This window comes from Pseudopodoces humilis, chromosome 3 (assembly GCF_049639895.1).
Source record: "Pseudopodoces humilis isolate 2021_Gansu_Grassland_sample_001 chromosome 3, ASM4963989v1, whole genome shotgun sequence".
In the NCBI taxonomy this organism is placed as follows: domain Eukaryota; kingdom Metazoa; phylum Chordata; class Aves; order Passeriformes; family Paridae; genus Pseudopodoces; species Pseudopodoces humilis.
The window spans coordinates 74,900,071-74,927,865 of record NC_142202.1 but is presented as its reverse complement, the minus strand read 5'-3'; the positions used below and the strand labels follow the sequence as shown (position 1 = coordinate 74,927,865).

The 27,795-nt window shown below is 36.7% G+C and overlaps 1 protein-coding gene across 1 annotated transcript in view; it reads right to left on the bottom strand.

Moving 5' to 3' along the window:
* Nucleotides 1-27,795, bottom strand: part of MMS22L (MMS22 like, DNA repair protein) — an 89,205-nt gene that overhangs the window by 33,665 nt on the left and 27,745 nt on the right. The window contains exons 12-14 of the mRNA XM_005518223.3: nucleotides 25,366-25,485; nucleotides 24,736-24,956; nucleotides 21,875-22,384 (exon numbers count right to left, since the gene is read on the bottom strand). Coding sequence (XP_005518280.1) covers nucleotides 21,875-22,384; nucleotides 24,736-24,956; nucleotides 25,366-25,485 — 851 coding nt within the window. The remainder of the gene's footprint in view (nucleotides 1-21,874; nucleotides 22,385-24,735; nucleotides 24,957-25,365; nucleotides 25,486-27,795) is intronic.

Here is a 27,795-nt window from a genome sequence, read left to right as displayed (position 1 = left end):
GAATTATTTAGATTTGAATGTAAAAGAGCAAATAGTATGTACTACAGAAAAACAACTTAACTGAAAGTCTCAGGCTTTTAAGACTTTTTTTCCACAGCAATATGGAAACAGTAATGTGCTATGATATATAACCAGAAAAGTTCTCATTGATTAAATGATCTTCCCAATCAAGGAATCACTAAAACTCACAAAAGTAGCCATGACCTAATCCTCTTCAAAGTTTTCAAACTAAGCACACAGAGTAAGGGATGTTAGTTTGTCAAACTGCAACGTTTCTGAACACAGCTATCCCTTGAAACTTTAAATATCTTAGGGAATTCACATTCTGGACTTTTAGAAGGAAACCGTACATCAGTGTGACAAAGACTCAAAGTCTAGGTGTAATTCATATGTACTCCTTTACTTTTTTTCTACTGGATGGCAGAAGTTGCACAAAGGCCGAAGTGGTACTACCCTGAATATTCCCACCCTTCACTGAAGAGCAGTGAAAGCTCCCAAGATATCACAGACTTGGCAGAGACAAAAGAATAAAAAAAATGGTATTTTAAAACTCATGAAATTGCAGGAAGAAATGTGGATATCCTTCAAAGAGGAAAACGGGCACAGAGCAAGTTCTGTAGAATTTAACCAAGAAAAAAAAATAAAACACACAAATGAAGTGTCAAGCAGAGCCAGCTCTCCCTACTATATAATAGCATTTCTTTTACCCCATTCTTCCTGCAGTGACCTTCACCCCGTGCACTTACAACAGAAGAGACTTGGATCCTCAGTGAGACTTGCAATGATGCAGGCCAAAGAAATGATAATCATGAGATCCAAATGAATGCTCCATATAAACACTTATAAGAACTTTCCAGTGATTGCTTCCTGAAAGTCTTACATAAATGGAGAAATGGGTCAGCAGTCTACCTGAAGCAACTCCTATTAAATTACAAGAAACAGCAAGGATTTGGAAAAGAACTAGCATATAATATAATCAGACAAAGTAAATCCAACTTGGAATTCTTTTCTACTGACTGGATTCTCTTTACTTTAAAGACATGCAGTAGAATTGTCACCAAAATTCTGATTTTATAATGTACAATATTGAAGGTGGGCCAATAAGTTCCAATGATTTTTCAACACATTTAACATCAGACTTTAGAGGAAAGCTGTTCATTATGAGGTCTGCATTAATGACAGAAAATGTCAACAAATCTTATGTTGCTCCTTCAATCCACTGATTCACAGATAATTTGTGGATGGGAAACACTAGGAAATGTTTTTTTTTAATTACTTCAAAATGTTCTTGTGTATTTATTTTAAAACACATATTTTCCAGAAGCACTCACTATTTTGTAAACAATTATTAAACAGCGCAAGAGCCTCTTAGTTAACCACTAATTCACTCATCAATAAATTGTTTTACCCATTTTTGAATGGCTAGGCTTGATAACTATTCCCTCTATATGCCTAAGTGAAGAAATGTCTGAGGCAATAGTTGCAAGACTACACTAATAAATAAATTTTAAAAATTTAGAAAAATAGTCAGCCCATCAAGGGGCTCATTTCCTCTTATAAAAGATTCTAATCTTCACTGGGATTGAAAGTGTTAATGCTGTGAATAAAATATTTTTGACTGCAACTGAATCATGTGAAGATTATCAATATAGCAGCAATGTACAGAGGTGCTCCAGCAAGGTTACAGAGTTTAATATAATCCTCTCTATAGCTAAGCACAGTAATAGAGAACCCTGTGTTCACTGTGACAGCATGTTGTGTGCGCTCAGTAATACTTTCAAAATACATGGGGAGAACAAGAAATCCCCAACATCCTTACCATTCTCAAAGACAAAGTAAAGATATTAACAAGAACAGACACACAACCCTAAAACACAAAGGTATGGAAAAGCCAAACATTCCAAGCTGCAGAATATTACTTAGCACCTTCTCCTTAACCCTTCTTAGTGGGTTTAACTGCATCACTGAAAAGACAAGTTGTTATGACCTTAATTTAAATGCAAGCAACAGAGCTTGAGCTTGCTTTGTCTAGGTCTGCTGTGGGGGAATATTACATCTGCCACAGCCCCCCTAGAAAATTAGTGTTAGAGAGCTGTTTTCCTAATCACATTTAGAAAAGATAAGGTTACAAGAGCAGCAAAGACAACACAATCTGTATTAATTCCATGCAACTAGTCCACATTTCAGTTTGCAGAATACTGTTGGGAAAAACAGACACCTGATTTGAGCCCAACTGCAATTTTCCTTCATTTTTTTTTCCTTTATTACCTTCATTGGTGTTCAGCCACGCTAGCTTCTCCCCTGTACTATGCAGGCATATGCTAAGATTGCCTTTTCCTTTGTGTCCATAATGCAAAATACAAGCTGGAATGCACAAACACACAAAGTGACCCTCTGCTGTCCCAAAATCTGAAGTCCTAGGAGAGAGTGTCCAGGTACTCATTTTAGCATAAGGGCTCAGCAATTCACAGATCCCAGCCAAGTAGTCTCTCCTAAATTCTGCACTATTCAAGGTACTGGAAGTCGTCTTGTTGCTTTGAACAGGTCCCTGCTCAGTTCTTTTGAAGAAACAACAGAAAAAGTAAAGAGATAAAAAGACATTTAGTTACCCTAAGCAGACTTTCAGTATAGATCAGATACAGAAATTTTTAATCCACTCAAAGAACAAAGAAAAAAAATTAAGAAAAAAAATTTTAAAAAGCTGCATTGGAATTGATACTATTCTAGGCTGTTGTATTCCCCCTTTTTTAGTTCACATGCATGCAAAAACCCATACCTAAACCAAGTTTAATATTTATAAGTCATTGCCATATCACAGAACTTAAAATAGCTGCATTTCAATTTTTAAAAGCCTTATTTTGAATAGAAATCTTTTGCAACATTACAATTAGTTTTGGTCAAATTAAGACAAAATTCATCAATAAATTCCCTGTCACTTCACAAAATTAGAGTTTAAAAGGAAAACACAAAACACACATTCACCACTGATGGGAAGGAGGAGGCTTACAGAAATCATTGGAAATTTGGTGATCTGCCCTGAGACACTTCAGCCTTTGGTTTTAAAGATTTTGCTAATTTGTTTGTTTAAAAAAACAATAGTAATTTTTATCTAAAATATTTCTTAGAGAATTAAGAAACTGTCATTATACTTCTGTAACTTTAAGTTACCAGGGACCAAAGTTTTTTGTTTCATCTTTTTTTTTGAAGGGAAATTTTGTTTCCAAACTATTTTATATTTGAAAGAACAGAGAGCCCAGATCACTTTGGGTTATATTTATTCAAGTTCAGACTTCATTAGGAACACAAATGCAAATATCTGCTACACAGGGAACAGAAAGAAATATTCCCTACATAGGAAAAGAAAGTTCATACTTTCACAACACATCACTGCTGGTACCATGATTCTTCCTTCTTGCCATCACAGCGGAACAGTTACAACCAAAGACTCCAGGGTCACAGCTAGTAAGTTTAGCACCATTTGCTCCCTGTTAAAGAGTATCTTTCTTCAAAATAATCAAAAGAAAGATCCACTCAACCCCATCAGTACCTTCTGAGGGAACTCTTTGCTTGCAAAAGCTGACTGCCCACAACCACATCCAGATGTCTTTTGAATAGTTTCAAGTATGGAGATTCTACAATCTCCCTAGACAGCCTGCAGCAGTGCTCAGTCACCCCCACAATGAAAATAAAAGTGTTTGCTGATGTTCAGAGGGACTCCCCTGTGCCTCTGGTCTCATCACTGGGCACCAGTACTAGCCTGGCTCTGTCCTCTTTGCACCCTCCCCTCAGATACTTCTATTTAGTGATAAAATCCCTCTTGTCCAGTCTAGGCTGAACTGTCCTGGCTCTCTCAGCCTTTCCTCACAAGGAGATGCTTCAGTCCCCAAATAATCTTTGTAGCCTTTCACTGGACCCTATCCATTATGCCCATGTCTCTCTTGTATTGAGTAGGCCAGAACTGGACACAGCACTCCCAGCTGTGGCCTTGCCATGAGCAGAGGGGAAGGATTTCCACCCTGACCAGCTGGTAATGCTCTGCCTACTGTAGTACAGGATGTCTCCAGCATTCTTGGTGCAAGGGCACATTTCTTGCTGAAATGCCTGATGAAGGTATATGAAAACCTTCCACATCACTATAAAATGACTCATATGGAAATATAATTTATAGTGAGAATCAGAATGCCAGATTATTTGAGAAACTGAAATGCTGAAGACAAAAGCAAGTGCTTTTTAAAGTCATATTACTTAATAAACAAACTGCAGATTGCAAATAGGTATCTTTCATAAAACTCTTCCATTTGAGCAGAACTTCTAAAATTCATCATACTCTAGACATTATGTGTGAAACAGGATTTCCATTTGTATTTTATTTGTCACTTGTTGGTTTTGTTTTGTGCATTTTTTATTAAGAGCTGAAGCCACAGAAAAAAACCCTTTTTGGAAGGGACCCCCGGAGGTACACCCTTGGCTCAAAGCAATGCCAATCTTCAATAAACTAAGGATGGATATTCTACAGCCTGTCTTAGAAATTTGTTCCAATGTTTGTGAAAATTCTATCCTTACTTCTAATAAAAACTTCTTTCCTCACAATCTCGGTCCATTGATTCCTACAACCATACATACCTTTGTGATGAGTCTAATTCTCTTATCCATAAGCTTCCACTGTTAGATTCCTTTACAAATCAATAAAATGCCTTCCACCCACCATCTCCCATCCAAACTCTCTTTTCCTAAGGATGAAAAACTCATCTTTCTCTGTCTCTTCTTGTAAGAGCATTTGCCCCTGCCCCCTAATCATCTTGTTCATCCTCTGGTCAACTTAAATCAGTATTTCAATGCTCTTCTTTTACTGGGAACCCAATATGCTGCTTACTTATACAGTATAATTTATTTGAACTATATTCTGGTAGAACACCAGTAGGGCAATGAAATGTAGCTGTCTATAGCTACACAATAGCCCAGACTCAGATACAACAAATTTTCTGAATTTTTACAAGCTAGGTCTTTTTTACCAATTCCTTACTGTCTTTTCTTCTCAGAAAAAAATCATGAGAAACAATAACTATATAGTGTGACTGGAATGCCAAGTAATAGTTCTGAAAGGCCAGCACTGAAATCCAATTTTAGCTGTAGTAATTTCCAAAATCTTGCCTTTAGCTCTTCCATGGGATTCTGAGATCAGCGTAAAAGCAGCTGACAGAGAATTATAATGACAGGATGGATTCATCTCTTCTCTAAACTACTGTTTACACTTTTAAAAGTAGTTTCTTACACAGTGCAGATGGCTGAAAGAAAAATTAAAACTTAAAGGTAAAGGTACCCTAAATATATAATTTCTTACAATTCAGACCCAAGCAGTTAATCAAACTGCCAGTGCTGATGGACTCCCCATACTGGGGAAGAGACACCCACACGCTGTATTGAAGTTAAGCTCACAGTGTTTCATTCAAATTTATCAAAAGAATACAGATAATTTTGGAAGAGTTTACAATCTTAGAAATGTTATGGTGAAATTATGGCTATGCAAAAATCACTAAAATTCCTCTTAGCTATGCTATTTTATTTTTTTTTAAAAATAAAATTCCAAGTTCAACAAATTGCGTGTAACATTCACTGAGGACAACTTCTCTAATGTCTTCCATTATCTAGCACAGCTTTAGAAATGCAGTTTCTCTCATTGAGCAGGTCTTCACTAGCCTCAAAACTTCACATATTGTTATTCTGGCTGCAGAAATTCAGGTACTGAATTGGTGCCACCTCAGTTAAAATTTTCTGATGGGATCAGGAGACGTGAAATAGACTCTCAGGATAACTGCACAAAGTCTTGAGGAGAGTATCAAAATATTAAATATTGAAACCCAAATACTGAAAACCAACTAAAAGTACTACTACCAATAGTTATCTCTTCAGACATTCTGAAATAATTTCCAGTAGCAGACATATCTTACCATTACACCTGTAACACTGTTAGTATTAACACACAACTAATTTTTCAGGCAGGAAGCCCGAAAAATACTTCAAAATACTCTTAATTTAAAACAAGACAGTAACACAGAGCAGAGGTGCAGTTCAAATGAAGTTTTTCTTTTCTAAAATGGAACTCTCTTGCTCCAGCTTCTCTAGCTGTCTTTGCAGAAAACCAAAACCTATATGCATATGGATACTCTATAGCAAGCTGCTCAGACTCATATACTCTAAGTGGTTTAGTAAAATCTTCCTCTCAAGAGAGAAAACAGATTTTGGAATGCAGGCAAACTTGTACTCAAGATAATGAACTAACTTGTTTCCAAATTCCAAAACAATTCCTTCCTGCAAAATCAATTTTGTTCCTTATGGAGTATCTGTTGCAGGAAAGGATGCTGTTTGTGTAATACATCTTTTAGAGGAGTTGATTACTTTGGGTACAAAACATCCCGTACTGACATGCTTCTCAACACTGGGTAATACAGACAGTAGAGCTAATCTTCTGTCATCCAGGAAGAATGGCAGGCTTGCTAATCTTATATCATCATCCCCTCTGAAACACAGTAAAAATCACTGTTACAACTGATAGTTTATTAGATCAAAGGTACCATCAACAATATCAATTCTGCCTGGTAGTGTTAACAGGAAAATGTTTTACAAGTTCTACCACTGGGCATCCATTTAACTTCCAGCACCAGCTATGCTGTAAAACTGTGCACATAATTTATCTTGCGACCTGTGTGTGTGGGAAGCATTATCCAGGCAAAACTTCTCACAGTCTGACAAAATGCTGTGATTTGCACTGTTTAAATGATTGAACAAACAGACTTGAAGCAATCATCGACAATAGTTTTTATCTTCAAAAATGCTAAAGTATAATACTAAATCAGAGCAACCTACTGCTTTAAAATCAGATTTGATAGAAGTAAATGAACAATTACTACATTTTAAACTTGTCCACATCTTATCCATTAGGCTTAAGTATTATTAAAGTTCACATTTATCTTTCATAATTTTAGCAATTTCTCCACAAAACACTCCTAATGCTTCCCTGGTGTCCATGGTAACATCTTTGCTTATATATAGCTTAAATAGACATTCATTCCAATTAGGTGAAGTAAACAGGAAACAGCCACTCAATTCCTCAAGTTACTGTCATCTTTTCTTTTACACAGAACAAGAACAGCCTTCAAATAGTTTCCAGCTTAAGTCTGTCACATGCAGTTGACAACAGACAGGTGTGCCAACAGATTCTCTTCTCTGTATCATGGCAAAACCAATTTAATAACTCCCAATAATATGCACAGTACGCAAAAAAAGTATTTAATAACAAGTCCAACAATGTAGATCCAATAACTTATGTTTCTTTTCAGTGTAAATGTATTGCTACTACTCAGGGCTTCCTAAAGTTTAGTCTAGTATTTTTCTATACTATGAAAACCATTTCATTATAGTGATACATGCTGTATGCCTTCCAAAAGACCACAGATAGAAAATACGCTCAATAAAGTAGGATTGTATGAAATTGTGCTGGATTTGTAATACTCTATTGTATTTAATATCAAAACAGAAAGGGATGCTGTTTAAAAACTTGCAGCACAAAATTTTTTAAAACATTCTGATTTTATGTGCCTGTTTGTTACTTCATTTCTTAAGATGCAGTTGCCAGTTTTAAAATATTTGTTTTTTCACTGAGAAAGTAGTGGCTGAAGGTGTTTTCTGATGTTTTTTAAATAAAAAACATTATAGTGAAAAACCAGCATGAGCCCTGGAACACCTACCAGCTCCTGCTACTCTGCCTATGTTCAGCATGTCCTTGCCACGCAGTATCACCTACCACAGGTAGGCAACACATTGTTAATACTGTCACAAATAACTTTTAAACCACTGAAAGAATTCAGAGGCAAATTCAAGACACAGAGTTAAATATTGAAGCTGTTTTTCCTATTTTGCTCTTCAAAACCCTAAACTAGAAAATCCCTAGAGTGAAAAGTCTGAGAAAGGCTACCATCCCTTCTAGGGTTAAAAGACGCTTTTGTAAGATTTTTAGGCCAGATTAACCTTTTGCTCACAATAGGGCCGGTTATTGGTTTTATTTTTTACTGTCTTTAACACAGGTAAAAAAATCAATATGAAGCGAGACAAAGGGCTCTGGAGGCCCTGGCTGCACCAGCTTTTGGTTTGGCTCATACACAATCCTACAACATGCTGAGGCTGGGAAGGATTAGCCTGCTTGTGTTGAGTAAACCGATGATACTCAATAAACAGTTTCTGTTGTAAACCCCTTAGGACGTGCAAAGCCACACTAGTTGGCATTAGACCAGATAAGCTGCCGAACCAGCTGTAATCTCATTTAGACCTGAGCTGATCCTCCTGTCCTTTCATTCCACAGGATCAAAGCAAACCACTGAGGAGGCAGCTGTATTATAGCAGCAGTGCTTGCTGGATGCAGCAAACATTTCATAAATTCCCCTCCTTGAAGCAAGCCTGCACATAATCTACCCAGAGCCAGTTCAATCAATGGATTTCTGAATTCATTAGTCTTATTATTACAGGATAACTTTCCTCCACATAGTGTTGTAGCTGTTGCAGGCTAACTTCACAGAACAGCTCTTATTGCTGACCATTTCTTTCTGGTAATGTACCTTTGCATTTTTGCAATGTCACATGAAAATGATTTAAATCACTTCAATGCAGTATTTTTTTAAAAGACTAGAAATAAAACCAATTTACGAATATTCAAGTAGGAAGCCTTGAAATATAGTACACTCTTCCAAGCATAATTACTGGCTACCTGTTTGAATGCTTCCATGCATCAGTAATAATGACCAATGTTTTCTGAGCTCAAATGATAACAGCAAAAGTAAAGTTTATATCATTGTAGCAGCATAAATATAGACAAAAAAATACAGTTGTGAAAGGAGTAATTCTAAGGAAGATTTCTATTTTCCTTTTACTCTTTGTGTTCTCTGGAATTAAAAAGAAGAAATATTTTCACTGTTGAAGAAATGAATAGCACAACTTAGGAAAATGGAAAACCACATAAGCAACAAGTCTTTTTAAACTAAGCAAAAATGAAAACCAAGGCACTGGATCAAAAAAGACTAGAGGGTGCAACATTTGATTTCTGTATCACATTTAGAGTTTTCACTCCAGTTGCAATTATAGATAAAAAATAGTATAACCTTAGAGCTTTAGAAGGACCGAATGTGTAATTCAGAAAATGCATCAACTGATCCATTTCCCACCAGTGAACTCTGCAATATAGCACATATTCACAGATAAACAAAATAAAATTAGATTTTTTACTTACAATGGGATAAGGAAAATATTATTAATTTTTTTTCAGTCATTTATGTAAAGACTTAAGTTTTCTGATACAGCTGCACTGGAAAAAAAAAAAAAAGAAAATGGATGCAATAAGAATTATGCACCACAGCAGCATTTTTTTTTAAGGTCATATACAAGTAACATTACTGATTCTTGGATCACCCCTTGAGGAATGAGTAGAAGCCAGAAAAAAATTCAGTCTGAAAAATAAGGAAGGCCAGGTAACCCCTACAGTTAAGGTAAAAATAGCAGTGTTTGTGACTAACTGTTATTTGTAGCCAATATAAATATTCAGCACAAATATAAACATTCAGCACAAACTGAAAAGTCAGGAAGCTTCTCTGAAAAGTCAGAAAGCTCTCACAGAGTACTGCTCCAAGTTTACCAACCACAAGAGAAAAATAGTGCATCATCTTTGCAAGTACACCCTACCCTACACAGATCTATTGAACATCTGTATCTGGCTGCTCATGTTTTTGTAAGAGTATAAAAAAGAGTTACTTTAATAAAAAGATTCAATGAAGTACAATAAAATCAAAGTTTAACACATGCAAATGATTTTTAACAAATTACAGAGAGGAGATGTTTAGTATGAAACTTTTTCAAGCACTACAGCACAGATGTGCCAGAGCATGTCATAGGCAGCTGGCAGAGATGAACAAAAGGTATTTGCACCTATCATCTACAGATGTGCAAAAAACGCACCACGCATCTCTTCCTCAATCAGAAACCATCTGATGTGCTAGTTAATGATTCCCCTCTCTCCACTTCATTCTTCAGACATAAAGGGGTCCCATTTAACATAATCACTTAATAACAGCAAAGTGATGGGTATCAGAACTCTAATTCTTCTAATATTTGCAAAATCCAGCTCTTTGTAATAATAATAACACCATGATAGCAAACTGTGAAACTGTGTAATTATACTTTAATTGTATTGTGAGGCATGCATTAATCACAAAGTTTAAGTACCAAGGATGGAATTATAATAATTCTGTAAAACAAATTTAAGCTAGCTAAGTAGGTCAGAACCACTAGCATGCAACAGGAGACCTCTGGGAATTTATCAGTTAATGGCTATTTATGTGCAAATGAGTGCCCTCCAACCCTCCCAAATCCTGTGTAGCTGAAGGGTATTTCTGTTAACCACGAGCATGCTTAACTGCTGAGGCATAAATTAAACCATTTATTGGAATGATTTTAATTCTCTCTCCCCCCACCCACTCTTACTACTCCCCTCCACCCTCACTAGCAGCACAATTTACAGTATTAATTTACATGGAGATAGGATTGCTGAAGAGTTTCAGAAATTACTCCGTTTTAAGAAAGAGCAGGAAAAAGAGAGAGAACAGGGAAAAAAAAGAGCAAGACAAACTTTTAGTACAAGACAATAGCAATGCTACACTTAATCTTCAAATCTTGGCAGGTTGAGCTATCAGAAATTCCAGAGGTTCAGTATCACAGCGGTGCAGTGGAAATGCTTTCATAATGAACTTTAATGAAATTAAATTCTGTTTTACATCCTCACAGAAACACAGAGCCTTTTAGGTTGGAAAAGACGTTTAAGATGACCAAGTCCAAACATTAAGCCAGCACTGCCAAGTCCATTACTAAACCATGTCCTCAAGTGCCACATCTCCTTTCTTTAAATACCTCCTGGGCAGCCTGTTCCAGTGCTTGACAACCAGGAAGAATTTTTTCCTAATATCCAATCAAAACTTTCCCTGGTGCAACTTCATGCCATTTTCTTACCTCACATTCTAAATTTGGAGACGACAATGAAGCTCATGGTGGACTGCATCTACCGTATTTTCTGTCATAATGTTCAGACTGTACACATATCAAAGAAGAAAACAACAAAAATTTCTTGGCTGCAAGAAAAGAACACCTTCAATTTTTGAGTTTGACTTGGAAAAAGCTAGTCATTTTTCATGTCTTAGGAAAATAGATACCTTTACAAACTAATCGGAATCAAGACATATTGACTTTTCCCTGTGATGTAAAATGAGGATGATTTACAGACAATATAGATGATTTCTCAACACTTCTAATCATACCAGTAATTCAGTACAGCAAGACATGATAAAGTAAGCATAGCTTAAAGATACACTTTCAGGCTTATAATTTCATATACTCAGGGTTTCTTTTGTTTCTAAGTGCATGCACACATATTGTTGCAAAGCCTAGGGTCCCAGAACAATAAAACAGCAAAAATCTGATTATCCTAGCATCAATTAACCACAGCTCCCTGTTACCCTAAACAGGGTCACATCTCCCCAGTGCCTAATAATTTTATTGTAAAATCCCTTGATTGCCTGAATATATTCCCTCTCCCTATGATGTTTGGATGATCATGGCTGTGTTACAGTTAATTATTATTTAAGAGATGATCACAGTACATTACTTTTTCTGGTGTCATTTTGCACCTGATAGAAAAGTCCACATAAATGTAACACACTGGACAAATACACACAGCTTTTCCTCATCAATTCAAGCTGCTGTAGAATACCCTTTAATATAAATAGGTGTGGTGTGAATCAGAGGCACTCCCTGCGAGCAAATCTTTAGCAGCTCTAGAATATTTTTAATAAGTACATACGTGGAACTTACTGAAGTATTTCCAAAGGCACATCTCAAATAGCTAAACAATAAATTCCTGTCCAGAGAAATAAAAGAGTATCAATGAAAATAGCCAGTTTTATTCTCGTGACTTTTTGTAAGGAAAACAAGACTGCAAAAAGCAGTAGAAGGAAAACTCATTGTCCTGGCAAGCACATTGCCAGTACTTGGCTGTTCTTCCCTTCTCCTGCCCCTCAGTAAAGGTTGACATCCCTGGCAGCAGGATGCTCCTGCTGCGTGCATAATGGCTGCTGTGGCTGCCTGTGCAGCCCCTGCACTGCCACAGAGAGAACCAGGAGCTTTCTGTCTTTTCACATAGATTTGCAAGCACGCACATTAAACTACACACTTCATACAACACTTTGATAACAGCCAGAAATTATTGAATGAACAGAACTATCTGACCAAAAATAAGTTTACTCCTGTATTTTCAGAAGCATTACCATATCTGCATTATCAGAGCCTGTGACAAGCCCATGGTTACCTCCCCCTTCCCTACAGTGAGGGGCTGCAGCCTGGATTATGTCTGTACCTTACTGCCTTGGCAGGGGCTCAGTATTGCCCTCAGGCTTTAATTAACCCCGATTAGAGATAAACAGGGCCTTCTGGTTGTGAAAGAGGGAATAGAGAGTACCTTCACCTTATCAGACAACTAAGTAAACCACAAACTGCTTTTACCTTTTTTTTTAATTCCTCCCAAAAAAAGCAATGTTAGGAAGAGGCCCCCACAGGACCCTGAGATGATACACAATGAACATATTGCAGAGTATGCTTTCCTCTCTCCAGATTGTTTTTAGGGAGGATATATATACGGTAGCCTATTTTGGGCTCATTTCCCATTAGACACATTTTCACTATCCCTTTTTTAGTGCCACTGTAAGGAAAGCTGGAGCATTTAGCCACTGGCAATTAGTGACACTTGGACTTGCTCCAAGCCAAATAAAACATAGCAATGCACATTTACATGCCCCGTATCAATGCCTAAAAAAGCATATGCAAAGTGATTTTCCAGACAGATTTCAAGACTGGAACACAAAACCACCAAAAACCCATCACCTTTTTCTACAGGGTCACTGTCCAGTGTGTACAGTAGAAGCCATCTTTACACTCCCACCCCAGAAATTCCAACAAGTAGGCTACAGTAGCACTAAATAGGTTCAATTTTTCTCCCCCAACAGAACAGGGAAAGTGAAAAAAGCTCTAAAAGAATATAAATAAGTTTTATTCCACAAGTTTCCCTTGAAGACTGCAAGAGTGTTACATTTGCAGCCTAACCCAAATAACCACTTTAAACTTCTGTCCAAAATTAACCAATTTTGTCTTCACTAGCACGAACAACAGCAGAAAACCTGTAACTGAGTAACTTCTAGCATGTCTCCCCTCAACTCTTCCTAGCTGAAATCACTTCCATCAAACTTATACAAACTGCCTACTCTAGTCATTAATTTGTGACTCTCTCCAATTTTCAATTTATTCATAAATATTTCATAAAATGACATGTCCACAACTGCACACAGAACACTGCAGCTAAAGACAGAATAAGCAGCTCTTCTCATTGGCAGGAGTTTCATTAATACACTTCACAACAAAATAGAATTTTTTTTTTTTTTTGTTTTCTCCTAAAGCAGAATCACATTAGGCCCTGTTTTGTAATACCATAGAGGCTTGTGCATAAAAAAGTCACTGTTAAAAGTTAGTCAATAAATTTCATTCAAATTTCAGATTTTCCTGCAGATACTATGGTCTTAGAAACTCACATAAGTAAACATCCTATAAACTGAGGTGAAAGTAAGTATCAGATTCACTTCCCACTCCTTGTAAGATACAAGAGAATCCGCTTAACAGTTCCAGCTCACAAACAATTCTAGTTTTTCCCCCGCACTAGGCGGCAACAGTGCTAGTTTAGGGACAATACTGGACCCTGCAGGAATCTGTGCAGAGCAGGCAGCCAAGTCTACAAGCAAGGGCAGAAATGGGGTAACAGCAATGGCAACTACCTCACTTCAACCAACCCCAGATGTGGAGATCCCCTGTTTCTCTCATCTTCCCATACTTTGACAGTATGGCTGCAAGTCAAGCATTTTATGTTATATTTCCAGGTGTTCTTCCTAATTTCAGCACTTGGCCTTCATTATTTCCTCTTGTTGATGGCAATTTATTTCAAAATATCAAAGTAATTTTAAATTCTGGTATTGTTTTCCATTTGAACACAAATACCCTCTAATTTCTGGCTACATACAATCTCAAACCCTAATTTTTTTCATCTACTAGTTCTAAATAGTTCTTCATTTTCAGTGATTTGAACAAATGCCATTAAATACTGATAATACTAAGATTATACAAGTAACACTGAAGCTTACACTACCACTTTAAAGAAAATTTTCTCTCTCATTCCCATAGACTCATGCCATTTTATAGAAAAAATGTTTATACTTTTAAGGCTACTGTTTTCTTTTTTTTTTTTGCCTTTTTTATTAGGATTTATTAGGGTATTAGGGTTAGAATCCCTAGGAATGAGTACACTAGGAGTTGTTTATATCCAAGAAGAAATTCTATCATAAGCAAAAGCATCCTAGGGGATGAAGGATGAAACCGTATATACCCAGAAAACAGAAAAGCATTAAAGAGTAAACAGAAAACACAATGTATTGAGATTTATCCCTTCTCTTCACTTGGTCATTGCTTTCAGGAGAGCACACCAAATTGTTTTCGTTGATTAGACAGCCCCAGAAGTTGGTAGGAAATGTTGATGCTAGTAGGCTACAGCTGTCAGTAACAGAATCTGAAACAAATTTTGAAAAAATGAAGCAAGTGGCTATTTCTCATCACTGTAGCTATTACCCAATTTCTCAAGTATGAGTGAAGCTGGGGCAAGAACAAAACCCAAAAGCTTGTTCTACTGAGTCACTGAACAGAATCTCTCAGAACTGCACAAAGTGCTTCAATCTGTGTTGTGTCCAGCATCCAGCAGGACTTTCCTTGCTCTTCATTTTCCTCCATTAAGACAAGCACATTTATATGTTTGGTTAGCATAAGGATTCTCCTTGGAGTTGGTTCAGACTTTTTCCTTCACTTTAAAGGTCAACTTTCTTTAAAACACATAGGCACAAATTAATTCTCCTCTCCAGAGATATCAACTCCCATCTCAGGGGCTAGCAATGGAGACAAGAGCGCAAAGGGAAATATTCTGGGTGAAGCAGAGCCAGATGTGCCTGGTTCAGTGCACATAATTGACTCGTCTAAACATTCTTGACACATCCGAGACCGTGGCTTGTCGTTGTCCCAAAATGTACGCCTGCTATTTAATCAGTCAGGTTTCTGGTTCTCTGCTGAGAGCCCAGAAAGGCCGGGCACAGCTGGGCAGGCAGGGCGGCCGAGCTCTCGGCCCGGAGCCAGCGGCCCGTGGCTCCCTCCATCCTCCCGCGCAGGCTGTCAGTAGGAGGCAGCATTGGCTCTGCCAGCAGCAGCTCCGCACCGCAAAGTACTTGGGAACGGGCTTCATTCTTCTGTCATTATATAAGCAAGATGACACTGTTCTCTAATCCAGCCAAAGCTGATAAGTACCATCAACCTGTCACTTCCTACATTTCAAATTCTAACATTGCAGCATCAAAGAGTTTTTACATTTCGATTTCTTTTGCTGGCAGCGGTCGGTAGCCTCTCATTCTCCCACGGTGTTCTAATGCAGCATTTGCACACCGGGGTTACTCCCAGCCTGAATAGCAGGTCATCCCCTACTCACTGAGCTCATCTGCGGCCCATGTGCTAGGCAATTTAGATCCAATCAGCCCTTATTTAGCTCAAGAGTAATGAGCAGCATAGTGACACAGACTTAAGCCTGACCCTCAGGACACTGCTCATCAAGCAGTAAAACTGTGACAAAATCATTCATCTTCCACCCGCTGGCAAGAAATAATACTCGCACTCACTGTATTACTTTTTCAAGACATAGAAAAAAAAAAAAGGTCCTGAATTTTCATGATGTGAGACATTAATTTGCAGAAAGCTGAATTCCCTTAAACCCCCCTGTTGCTATGAGCTCACCAGGGGGAAATAGGCCTTAGGAGACTGAAATGGAATAAAGAAAATTGCTTCAGCTTTCTGTTCATTTTAAATAAGCCTTAAATCTGACATGAGATATCCTAAAGAGAGAAGAAATATAGATCTTGTAAGGTAACGAAGAAACAATCAAAATTAAGATATTAGAAGGGTACTTGCATATAAGGATTTTATTGGCAAAAATATTTCTTTTGTTAAGCATCCACAACAAAAAAAAACCACCCTATATGAAAAGCCATTCTCACACCTTATGTGAAAAATAAAAGGAAAACTGAGAGGAAAGTTAATTTTGGGAAAATAGTTTCAGAAGTGAGACACTTCCATCAGAAAACAAATCTGTGTTTTATGTCCTTCAGGGAGCACATATTTCTCTAAACAACTGCAGGGTCCCAAGCAGCAGGTTCTCAGTACACCTGGATATGATTTTACACTTTTTTTTCAAGGATTTACTCTTTCACAACAGAAGCCTTGTACTGTTGTCAGGTAGGCTACAGAAAGTTCATGTGGATTAATTTTTGGAAGATAAAACGGATACAATGGAACACAAAAAGTGTTTCCATCCACAGCACAGGGGATTGAACTGTGTATCTTCATGATTCATTTCAGTGTACCAGACTTGAATGAGTTTCTTCAGCTTTGGGTGTCTACCAAGACTGACATTTTGGGCATCAACAATTAGAAGGTTTTTTGATAGCTTTTAACGCTTCAGTTTGGTCAAGACCGATTCTAGAACAGAACAGTAGAATAGAATATTGCAGTAAGAAGGGATGTAGAATGACCATCTAGTCCAACTGCCTAAGTAATTCAGAGCTGATCAAGAGCTAAAGCAAATTATTAAGGGCATTGTCCAATTGCCTCCTAAACGTTGACAGGCTTGGGCTAACAACCACCTCTCTAGAAAGTTTGTTCCAGTTCTTGACCATTCTCTCACTAAAGAAATGCTTCCTACTGTACAGTCTAAGCCTCCCCTGGTGCAGCTTTGAACCATTGCCACATGTCCTACTAGCGGAGCCCAGGGAGAAGAGCTCAGCACTTTCCTCACCACTTCTCTTCTGAGGAATCTGTAGCGAGTGCTGGGGTCATGCCTCAGTCTCCTCTTCTCCAAACCAGACAAGCCCCAAAACCTCAGCCACTCCTCACAGATCATGCCTTCCAGCCTTGTTGCCCTCCTTCTAAGGCAGATGCTCTCTATTACATCAATGTGAAATTAATATTAATCAATTGTTAACTTACCGATTCAAGAAAATGGGCACTGAGAAGGTGAAGTGAATATTCCTGCAAACCTGAACCAGTGACATACACAGGAACTTTCTATATGCAAAGTATTAGATACCCATTTCCAGTGCATACTGTTGTCTTATTTAATTTCTTTACACTGTAATATCCTCAGAGCAGAGATGAAACAATCAAAACACACATTAGTTTCTGCTAGTCAGCTTTGAAGGTCAGAATATAAGGGACAAATTTGTAAAACATTATTTTAGTTTCCAATAAAAACCTAAAAAAACCTCTCAAATCCCACGAAGTAAGAAAAATTAAAGAAAATTCAGTGTTAATTACCAGAGCCACATCTTAAGGCAACAACTGTAGCTAAGAACACACACTGTATTCCCTCAAAAGGTGGTAACAGATTATTTTTAGGGATTTATACATAGAAAACATCTCAAAACTTCTAAGCGGTGCTTGCGTCTCCTGCATTAGAGCGTTTAGAGGCTAGATTTTCATTACATTTATTTAAATACCAGTTTTGTTAATGGAATATCTGAACTTCAAAAAAAACAGTAAAAAATATTTTTTTAAAAAATATTTTTTTTTTAAAAAAGATAGGGCAAGTTAGCATAGCAAGGCATGCTTGCTCCCCAAGCATAAGGTATTTGCTGTAAAGTGAAAAAGAAAGGATTTATTTCCATTTTTTCACACCGGTGAACAAAGTTCACAGCACCTTTTAGTGGTCATTCATTAAGCCTGGGAGATCTTAGAGCTAAACTAACATCTTCTGACCCTCAGTTCAGCGGCTTAGTCACAGAGCTGCCTTCTGTGCTTATCAGGACATCACAGCTGGTAGCTCTAAATATCCTCACAGGATGGTATGGGTAAGCGAAGACTCATGATCTTCCAAACTCTTCTGAATACAGTTTTCAGCAGCTCAACATCAGAAAAATAACTTTACAAAGACTAACACTATAACCCCTGAGGGGGAAGAAAATAAGGAGGGAGGACCTCTCTATTCTACTGCTGAGCTTATCTACTAACTTACACAGTAACAGAAAGGGGGAGAGATGCTTCTGTTGGTCTCAAAAAAGCTTCCCACAGGCTGTTTTGATGGCAAGTATAACTAAAAAAAAAAAAATTACAAATGACTGTACATTTCCATAGCAAAGATATACTGGATAATCCAGTCCTGTTGTGGTTTCTCTCACAACCTCAAGGCTAAACACACTCAAACAGATAGAAACATCCAGTTCTCCTGTTACTCATGGCCCAATTATTAATGTAACTTTCTACTAGAGACAGGTTTACTTGGTCAATATTGCTGTAAGAGCTTATGAAATTTACACACTAAAATTTTCAAAAAATTAGCAAAAAAGTATAAATGGGCACAAATGCACAATAACTGTTTTCAAAGTAAAATTATCATTTATCATGGTATTAGGGTGGGGTACTTCTCATTTCTCCTATGGGAATCAGTACCAAAAGTCTCCTTGGAACTAGGAAAAGATGTTTTAGAGCACAGCAGTGACTTTACACCTGGACACGTACTCACATTTTATAGTCCTGTAACTCTGTGCTAAGACTCAACAAAACCCAAATGCCAGGATGACAATAGTAAGAGAAAGCTCATGTCAAAGCAATACCCCATTACAATACAAGACATTTTTAGCATGTTTCAAACACTTCCTTTAGGAATAACATATTGCAATGCCAGCACCTACAGCCGATTTCTCTGAATCTTGGATCCATTTTTACAACAAGTTCTGTCAAAGCCATTTAATGCCTGTATTTTTATTAACCCAGGGCTTCTTTTTGTGCCATGAGGTACTCAGATGACAGACAGATAGTGCTAGAGATTTGGAACAAATGAAAGCACACATGGGCAAGCATCCTGCATTTACCTTTCAGTAAAAAAAAAATAAAATAAAAATAAAACCATTGTTTAAAAACAGAGAAAAAAAAAGGAAAAGCTTAAGTCTGAGCTAGAAGCAGAATAAGTAAACATAGGAAGGAAGCACTTCAAGTTTTGATTTAGGGGAGTTTCTTGATTATTTACTATTTATTTTACATGCTTTTTAAAAGGAGACAGTATTAAAATACAATCTCACACTTCACAGTGCACCTTACTATGAAGATCAAATACTTGCAAGTGCCAGCAAGTAGCATCTTGATTCCAATTACCCACTCACCACATATCAAAAACTGATAAAAATGAGTTCTCCTGCCAAGACAGTTTTATTTAAATATATGGATCCCAAAATAATCGTAATGGTAACAACGGATAAAAAAGTTGTTTAAGAAACCTTATTTTAAATAGTCTAAGCATAGGTAAATACAACAATCAAAAGCTACCAGTACTTTTCTAACAGACTAGAAAAATACAAGAAAAAGCTGGAAAGGGTTATCTTAAAACACAGTAGTGTAAAAATAGTGAAGGTGGGAGTCTGTTTTCAGATGTCTTTTAAGAAAAAGAAAGAAAAAAAGCACACTTTCAAATCCTTGTATGCCAAGTTTTAGCCCAGAGCAAGTTTTCACTGCTATGCTACAAACCCTTGAAAATAAAGGTTTATAATGGAAATGCTGACAGACCCTTAACCACAGCAGCATGAATAGCTATAATTAAAGAAGAGCTTTTGGCTACACCTCACTCTGACAATGAAAGACTAGAATTTTTACAGTATTCTCAAATAAAAACAACTGCGAAACCTGGAATGAGATTCCAGCAACCCAACAAGATATGTTAAAGGGGACTGCTAAAACTATTTGACATTTTAAGCTTTAAATATTGAGGCACTTAGTTAACACAACCAAGTCAGTATTTTCATAATGCTACTTAATCAGCAATAAAGAATGCTCCTGTGAGCCATCATCTGGGGTTAGCAGAAAGTAACACATGAAGTTATTCTTTCCCAACAGCCTAGAGGGAGCTGCTTGTCTCTTTCATCAGTGATCTCACTTCCTTCCTACCTGTAAATTCCCTGTCACACACTCAAAAAATTAAGAGTGCAGTGTACAGAAAAATTACATTTATGGAAGACCTACTATCTTGTATCAGCTTGGATTTTAAAAACAAGCATTTCATCCTTTTCTGAATTTGAAAACAGACAAGGCCTTATCAGTCTGTTCAATTCCGTAACATTTTAGGATTTGGTTAGCACAAAGTCATCCGTATCTTCTGAACCAAAAAAAATGGTTTTAGTGTTGTTTTATTTGCATGGCAATAGAGGACAGACTATTTTCAGTGAGTCTGTCAAAGCAGGAAAAACACCAACATTTTCCTGTTCCATACTATCTGAAGATCAAAGTGTTTTATAAGTGTTAAGGAATTTACTTCCTCTGTAGATGGAAAAAATAGGCTGGTGACAGTAACCAAATGTATAAATACAGAAACTGAAAGAACTGTTAAATGAAAGGCTCTAAAAATCTCTCTCATACCAATTACTATTTGAGCATATTGGTAATTCAAATATTTCAGCAGAACTACTTTTTGTAAAAAAACATACTAATACTGTCCTGTACCTTGTCTGTGATGACCTGAGAAGCCTAGATTGAACTTCCACGCCCTCTGTGGGCATGTTACAAGAGGGCCACATAACCCCCCAGTCCTGGAAAGCTTAAAAATAATGCCAAATTATAAAATAGGCAATTTTTTCACCAGTCTCAAATTTATCCCCATTTCATCTTTAAAAACAACACAACAATGCAATGAATTAGCTAATAGAGAAAACGTCAAAGTATTTTTGAAGTCTCCAATTTATTCCAGGAAATACATTCAGTTGAACTGAAATAATAAATAATAAATCAACTAAACTTAGTTTTGTGCTTCATCTCTTTTCAAAAGACTGCCTGCAAAACAGTTGTCTTTGGATCTATAAGCTATTGACAGCTGCAGTCAAACTACTAGACAAAAACAAAGAACCTAGTTAAAGAGAGATCTTGCATATGGGCCTCAATATTCCTATTATGCACTCTTCCACAGCTCTTTACACATATTTCAGTCTTGCACATTTGAAGTAATGGAAGATCAATAGCTGCCTCTTAATATCTTATGAAAAAAAAAGCAGTTTGGGCTTCAAACTGGAGGACTGCTTCTCAAAGGCATCAGTAGACAAAAAAATATGTTTATTGAAGGGCATTGTGGATGCTGAAGAATGAACTAGTACATCAAAGCAAATCTGCTTGAAAGTGGTAAAATATGATTTCCTTCTTTCCTATTGAACCCCAGACAAACATTTAAATCTCCATAACTCTAGTATTTGAATGCAACCTTGGTGAAAGAGAAAAAAAACAGAATGCAAAGTCTGAAAAACAGAATACATTAAATGAAGAGACAAAAAAAACCACCTCCCCAATTAATGCAATTAACACAGACAATGATTTCCAAATTTTCTGTACCGAAGACGATATTGCCTGAAATAGAAGCAACTGGATGACTTTCTTAAGAGACAGTAATTCATAATGAAATATCGGGATGTCAAACCTAATCTCCTGAAATAAAATAAAGAAACATTTCAAAGATTTTAAATGCACTGAAGTATTGGTGGATTTTGAAATTTAACATATCATTCACAGCCCTTCAGAGATTACTCTTTCCATTTACCCAATTTTGGTAAAAAAACTCATAGGAACTACAGTTTAACCCCAAAACCAAAATGCCAATCTATAGCCACAACTTAACTAAATAACTTACCGAAGTCTGGCTAGAACAACCTGAAGAAAATTCAGGACCATGCTCAGCTCAGCTCCTCTACATGCAGGCAGCAGCATAGTAAAGCCATCATTTAGCAGCTTTTCCTCAGAAAGGCTCAAGTAGCAGCTGGTCTCAAACACTTCTTGGACACCATCAATGTAGGTGGATAGCAGAGTCCAGAGATTTTGTCTCTGTGCGTAGTCGTTTTTGGTTACTAAAAATTCCTTTGCCTTCTCACGGAAAGCACTTGAGATTTTCTCAGCCAGGACACTAATGTCCATATTCTTCTCAACATAAATTAAAAGGAAAGCAAAATGACCTCTCCAGATGAGAGCTCTCCGAGATGTGGTGATGGAGGATGGAGTCAGGAAATCCAAAAGATCCAACACCCGACTCACTATATCTTCTGTCTCTGCAACAATTGCCAGCATGAGGAACAGGTTAAAAAAGTTCTGCAGCCCCACTTCTGTCAGCTCCTGCATTCTTTTCCGATGGAACTTGGAATAAATTCTACATTAGAAAAACAAACAAAAAAACTCAGGAAAGAGGAAGTTTCTTAAAGCATGCACTTTTCTATCTTCTTGAGTGACTGAAATTGTATTTTCATACTTTTAGTTTACAGTTATCTGCTTCCAGTAACCCTTAAATTTTAAATACTATTTTTTCTCATTACTCTTATGGCTACTGGAACAAACATGCTCTTTCAGTTTTTCTGCTTTTGATTTAAAACACGTGTTGCTTCCAATCAGAGGTGCAGCCTAATCCCCCTTATCCTTAACCTCTACTACCAAGCTGAGCACAATGTTATGAGTAGACTCTGCTCTGTCTGTGATGGATGTCCTCTACTATGCCTTCAAACCAATCAAGTTTAGCCCATGAGGGATCCTAGGAAAGGAAGCTGTCAAGTGGCATCTCTTTGCGACAGCAAGGCATTCCTGTACACCAACTTCTTCATTTCCACATGGAAACCAGCTACTGGTTTCTACTATTACGTTACAGTGCTGCAGCTGCAGTGATCCAAGTCTCACCTACCAAACCATCACTGAAGTAAAAGGAAGATTTCTAACGGAAAATTCCATTTTTCCCACAGTGCTTTGCCAAAGCGTGTATCAATTTGTCCTGCATGCCTATGGTATGGACAGGTTTGAAAGAAAACAGAGAAACTGAGGTATTTGGACAAGAAACCGCTCTCCAGGCAGGAAGATGTTAAGAAACTTTATCTGCATTGCTTACAGGAGACTGCTCAAGAAGTCATACACAGCTGATGGTGACAAGCACTGTGACTTTGAAACTTTAAAGTAGTGGACAAAAAGGAAAAAGTGTATACAAAAAGATCTTTTTTGGGACCTTTGGTTGGATGTGGACTTTTATTTAAAAATCACCATTCTTACAACAGAGAAGATGAAAATGGCATAACTTTTTGATTTTTGTCTTTAAAAGTTTGGGTATATCCTTCACCTTTAATTTAAAGTAAGTTCCACCTAAACTAGTTAAACATCCATAAGTGTTGTTTTCCTATTCTGTCACCTGGAAAATAGTTGGAAGTGGTGTTGAGGTTATCAAATCTAGCCACCAAAAATTACAGCAAATCCAATTAATGTTGCTTAGTAGTAAATTACTACTGACAGGCATTTATGTTTTTCATGCATCAATTAATGCTTGGTTAGCTGCTAAAAACAGAGTTCATCCCAAAATCATAGCTGTAGGCTGTTAAATTTTGTTACTTGTGTAATTGATTTTTTCAAGGTAGAAATGAAGAAAACTGTTTGAGCAGACGGATGCACTGTGTGCTGTGTGTTATTATTCCCCCTCTTAAATTAGTAAGTAAGAAGCTATAAGAGCACAAAAATGTAAGTATAATTCCATCTCAGTAAGAACAGAGTTGGCTAATTAAAATTTTAAAATAAAGCAAGATACTGCTACAGAATCCAACACTGTATTTTTTTCCTATATAGTTGCAGTGATTTATAAACCCAAACTTTACACTATAACAACTTCTGAAGTATACATAGACATTAGGGATGCTGATCTTTTCTGATAGCCAAGATAACCCTTCTTTCCTGGAAGAAAAACAGCACAACTTTGTGTGTATACACATGGGCATTTTTTAATGATTGTTACTTACGTACTTGAACATCTTACTAATGCTTAATAAAGTTTTAATTAATTATATTAATACTTAATAAAATCTTTTAAAAAGAACTCAGAACATTAAACCAAAACTATTTCTGTTTTCTCTAATGAAAAAAGTTAACAAGTCTGTACTAATCATTACAAGTGCTATCGCATTACTATAAGAAAAGTCTCAAGGATTCAGTAAGAATATAAAACATCAAGAGTTTCATTTAGAACATATATATTTTATGGTTTTTTTGTATCATGACTGACTGTCCTTAATTAGTATGTTTCAAAATTAAGTGAAAAAAATCCTCTCAAAAATATTATGAGAAATTTTGAAAACCACTGAAAAAATAAAATATTTAAATAAAAATGCACGTCTAGCAAGTGCCAGTCTGCATGTTCTTGAACAACACATGGCTTACCTGCAGCTCAAACACAATTTCTGTGCTTTAATTACATTATCTGTCTGGCAACTGGATTGTACCACTGCACTGGTTGCCAGTCTACCAAATTCCTGGCCAGTGGGACGAGGTAAATTGCTGCAGATGCCAAAGTGATTCTTGGACCCAGTTACAGTCTCAGCTGGCAACAGAAACTTCAGGGAACAAGTGATTTTTTAAAATTATGAGTCACCCCGGATCCCTCACCCTCTATCATGAGCAGAGTGCCCTCTGTCTCGCATGTGGGCCCTGACCCACTACACTTGTTACATAATGGCACAAACTAAATAGCATCCATACCGTCCTTTAATTTGTTTCCAAGGGTGCACACCATTGTTTCCTTCTTTCATAATCCGTGCCAAAATGCTGAGGAAAATGAAGTAACTGTTGCTGGAGTTGTACAGAGAAGGGATCTGCTGTTCAAAGCAGCAGCGTTTCACCAACTCAAGCATTGACAAAGAAGTCTTACTAATATTTGCCAGATCCTTCAGACCAAGCCAAGGAACAGTAAAGCAGCTGTTCTAAAAGAATAGATGAAAACAGAAAATATTATAAATAACAATAAGTGCAAATATTACAAAGGCAGTAAGATGCACTCCTTCACAGGAACAAAAGGATGTGTTCCTACCACAGCTAAAACAATAAAAATGCATTGCAAGTGCATGCAAAGATCTTAAACTGAGCAGTCCGGATGAAAAATAAGACTTAAAATATATTATCACATTCTATAATTTCATAATGTAATGGATCATAACAAATTTAAAAATTATTTCATTAAACAAACATAGCGAATTTAAGGATACTTCTATTGACCAGGTAGTTTTACAGAAGTACAGTAATCAAGCTTGGCTACAGGAAAATCAGAATCAATCGGCAAAATCAAGGACTGTTTACATGCAATTCTACATTTTCATATATTCATCTACTTACCAGATTCTTGCTGTAATAATCCCAGAGTATAGTGACAATAGATAGGTTCAAATCCCAGAAACTGCACAAAGTCAAACAGCACTGAAGATGCATTCGTAAGCGTTCCTCTAACACACCAGTCTTGAAAAGTAAGAAGTTATTTGTAGGGTACATAAAATCAGTACTACCAGACTATTCAAAGTAACTTCCTAATATAAAAAAATATTTTTGATTATATACTGTTGAGTAAACTCATTTGCTAATACAAGCAATGAACTTGAAGATAAAAGCTGACAATTGCACCCTGCAAACCAGCCAATACTGGTTCATCCCAGAATTATTTAGGCTGGAAGACTTCTGAAAAGGTTCATAAGAAAGAAAATAGAAAATAGCAAATAACTTGAACACAGTGAAGAACTGAGGTTGCAATTGTGGGATAATGAAAGTGGAATTCTTCTCATCCAGCTTCTGGTAACAACAAACCTGAACTTTCATGGGAGGCAGGATATTAAGAACCCCAAGCCCTGCATAAAATTATGTGTTTAACCCAGTCTATTTTAGGCATCTACTTCAGGATGGTAATTCCTGTAAGGGCTTTGTCTCCACTGCCTGCAGAAGTGGTTTAATGGACCAACTTGTGTGCAGCTGTCTTAAGAGTAGACTTACATATGTGAGTCTAACACCTCTACCCCATGTGAGAGGTGTGGGAAGCAGATGATCTTTAAGGTCCTTTTCAAACCAAACCACTCCATGATTCTATGACATACTCACAGTGATACTTCTTGTGACTCACTATGTTTTGGAGTGGCTTTTTTCCCCCATTTTCAATACCACACAAATGAGTCTCACTCATTAACTTGCCGCTACCTGGCTATACATTCATGTGGAAAACTTGACTCGCTACACTTTTTCACAACACTGCAAACCATCATACAATCACCTGTACAGTAACTCCTAACGATGTCTGCCTTCTCTTCTCATGAACAATTAATGTAGGGCAAATGGCTTCTAAAGTTGTACATTCCTAAAACAATTTGTTAAATTGAAAAGGCATTTTCAGCAGTCATTGAAAACTATATATTCAAGACATTATGTGTAAGATATAAAACTCAATGAAATAGGAAAATAACTTTCCAGTAAAGACTCATTAAAAATATCCAGAATAGTATTTCAAATGCAATAAAAATACCTACAAATGAAAGGTGATACTCAAGTACTGTTTTTAATTAATGACATAACTATAAATTCAATAGACTTCCCAAAAAAATAATCTTGCACGAAAAACAAGGACAGAACAGCAGCTATTTTTTTTTAATGGATAAAAGTAGGAATCTTGATGTAAAACAGAAAAACCTGCAGCTGAACATACCTATTTCTCTAGGGGGAATCTATCCAGTTACAAGGATGTAAAAAATCAAAACAAAAACAACAACAAAAAAACACAAAACCAAAACACACACCATTCAGAAAGGGAATGCTTAGTCTTGAAGTTGTATTTTGAGTCTAGGGTTATGTTTAGGATCTAATTCAACAAACAATGACTGCTTCAGTTAAATTAATTCAACAATAAACACAGCAGTTGAGCAGCTTCAATTTGAACTGTTATTTATCTGTCCAACAATAGTTTCAGAACAGTTTCCAAAACCAAGATAGCACTGAAGGCTTTATCTCAAATTTAATATGAAAGAGTTATCCAGACTTCAAATATCCCTGGGATTAATGGATTCTCTCATTGCTCTTTTGCTTAAAATGGTCTCTTGCACTGCTGGAAATACTATCAGAACTCTTGAGGGTAGTCAGATTTTAATTTATCACAGAAGGGAGGAACACCTGATACTATCAAAATGATAGTACTATCTAAACATAACATTTTTCTCTTATGACCTCCTACTGTAGTAACAAAATTGGTTTTCCTAGAAACCCAAGAAATACTTCTCTATCTCTCTTAAGGTAGAATTAAACAAAAAATGCAGTGAAAGTGTTACAAAATTGAGGCAGAAATGAAACAGCACAAAGCATTTCTTTTCTAAAATGAGAAGTCTAATAAGACAGACTGCTATTAGTTTTTGCGAACTAAAAAGCTTTTGATTCTCACAATAAAACTTCATAAACACAAATTCCTCTTATACTGACAATCCATAAATTTAGTCAGTTTGATGTTTCCTAGTAGACAAATACAGTTGTGATAATACTACTACTACAACAGTTTTCATTTTGTAGTAGAAAAATAATTGCAAACCAGCTTTTTGTCTTCTTTTGGAAGAGAATTTCAAATGACAAAAAAAGGTAGGAAACACCTCATACAACTAGTTTCCCCAAAAATGCCCTTTTTTGTGGTAGAAGTGGGAGTTTTTTCACATGAGCAATTTTCTTCAACTTTTATCCATCTAGAATTTAAAAAGAAAGCGATTTGTGGCCGAAGAACTCAGCTGTTGGTCAACAGCTTAAAGC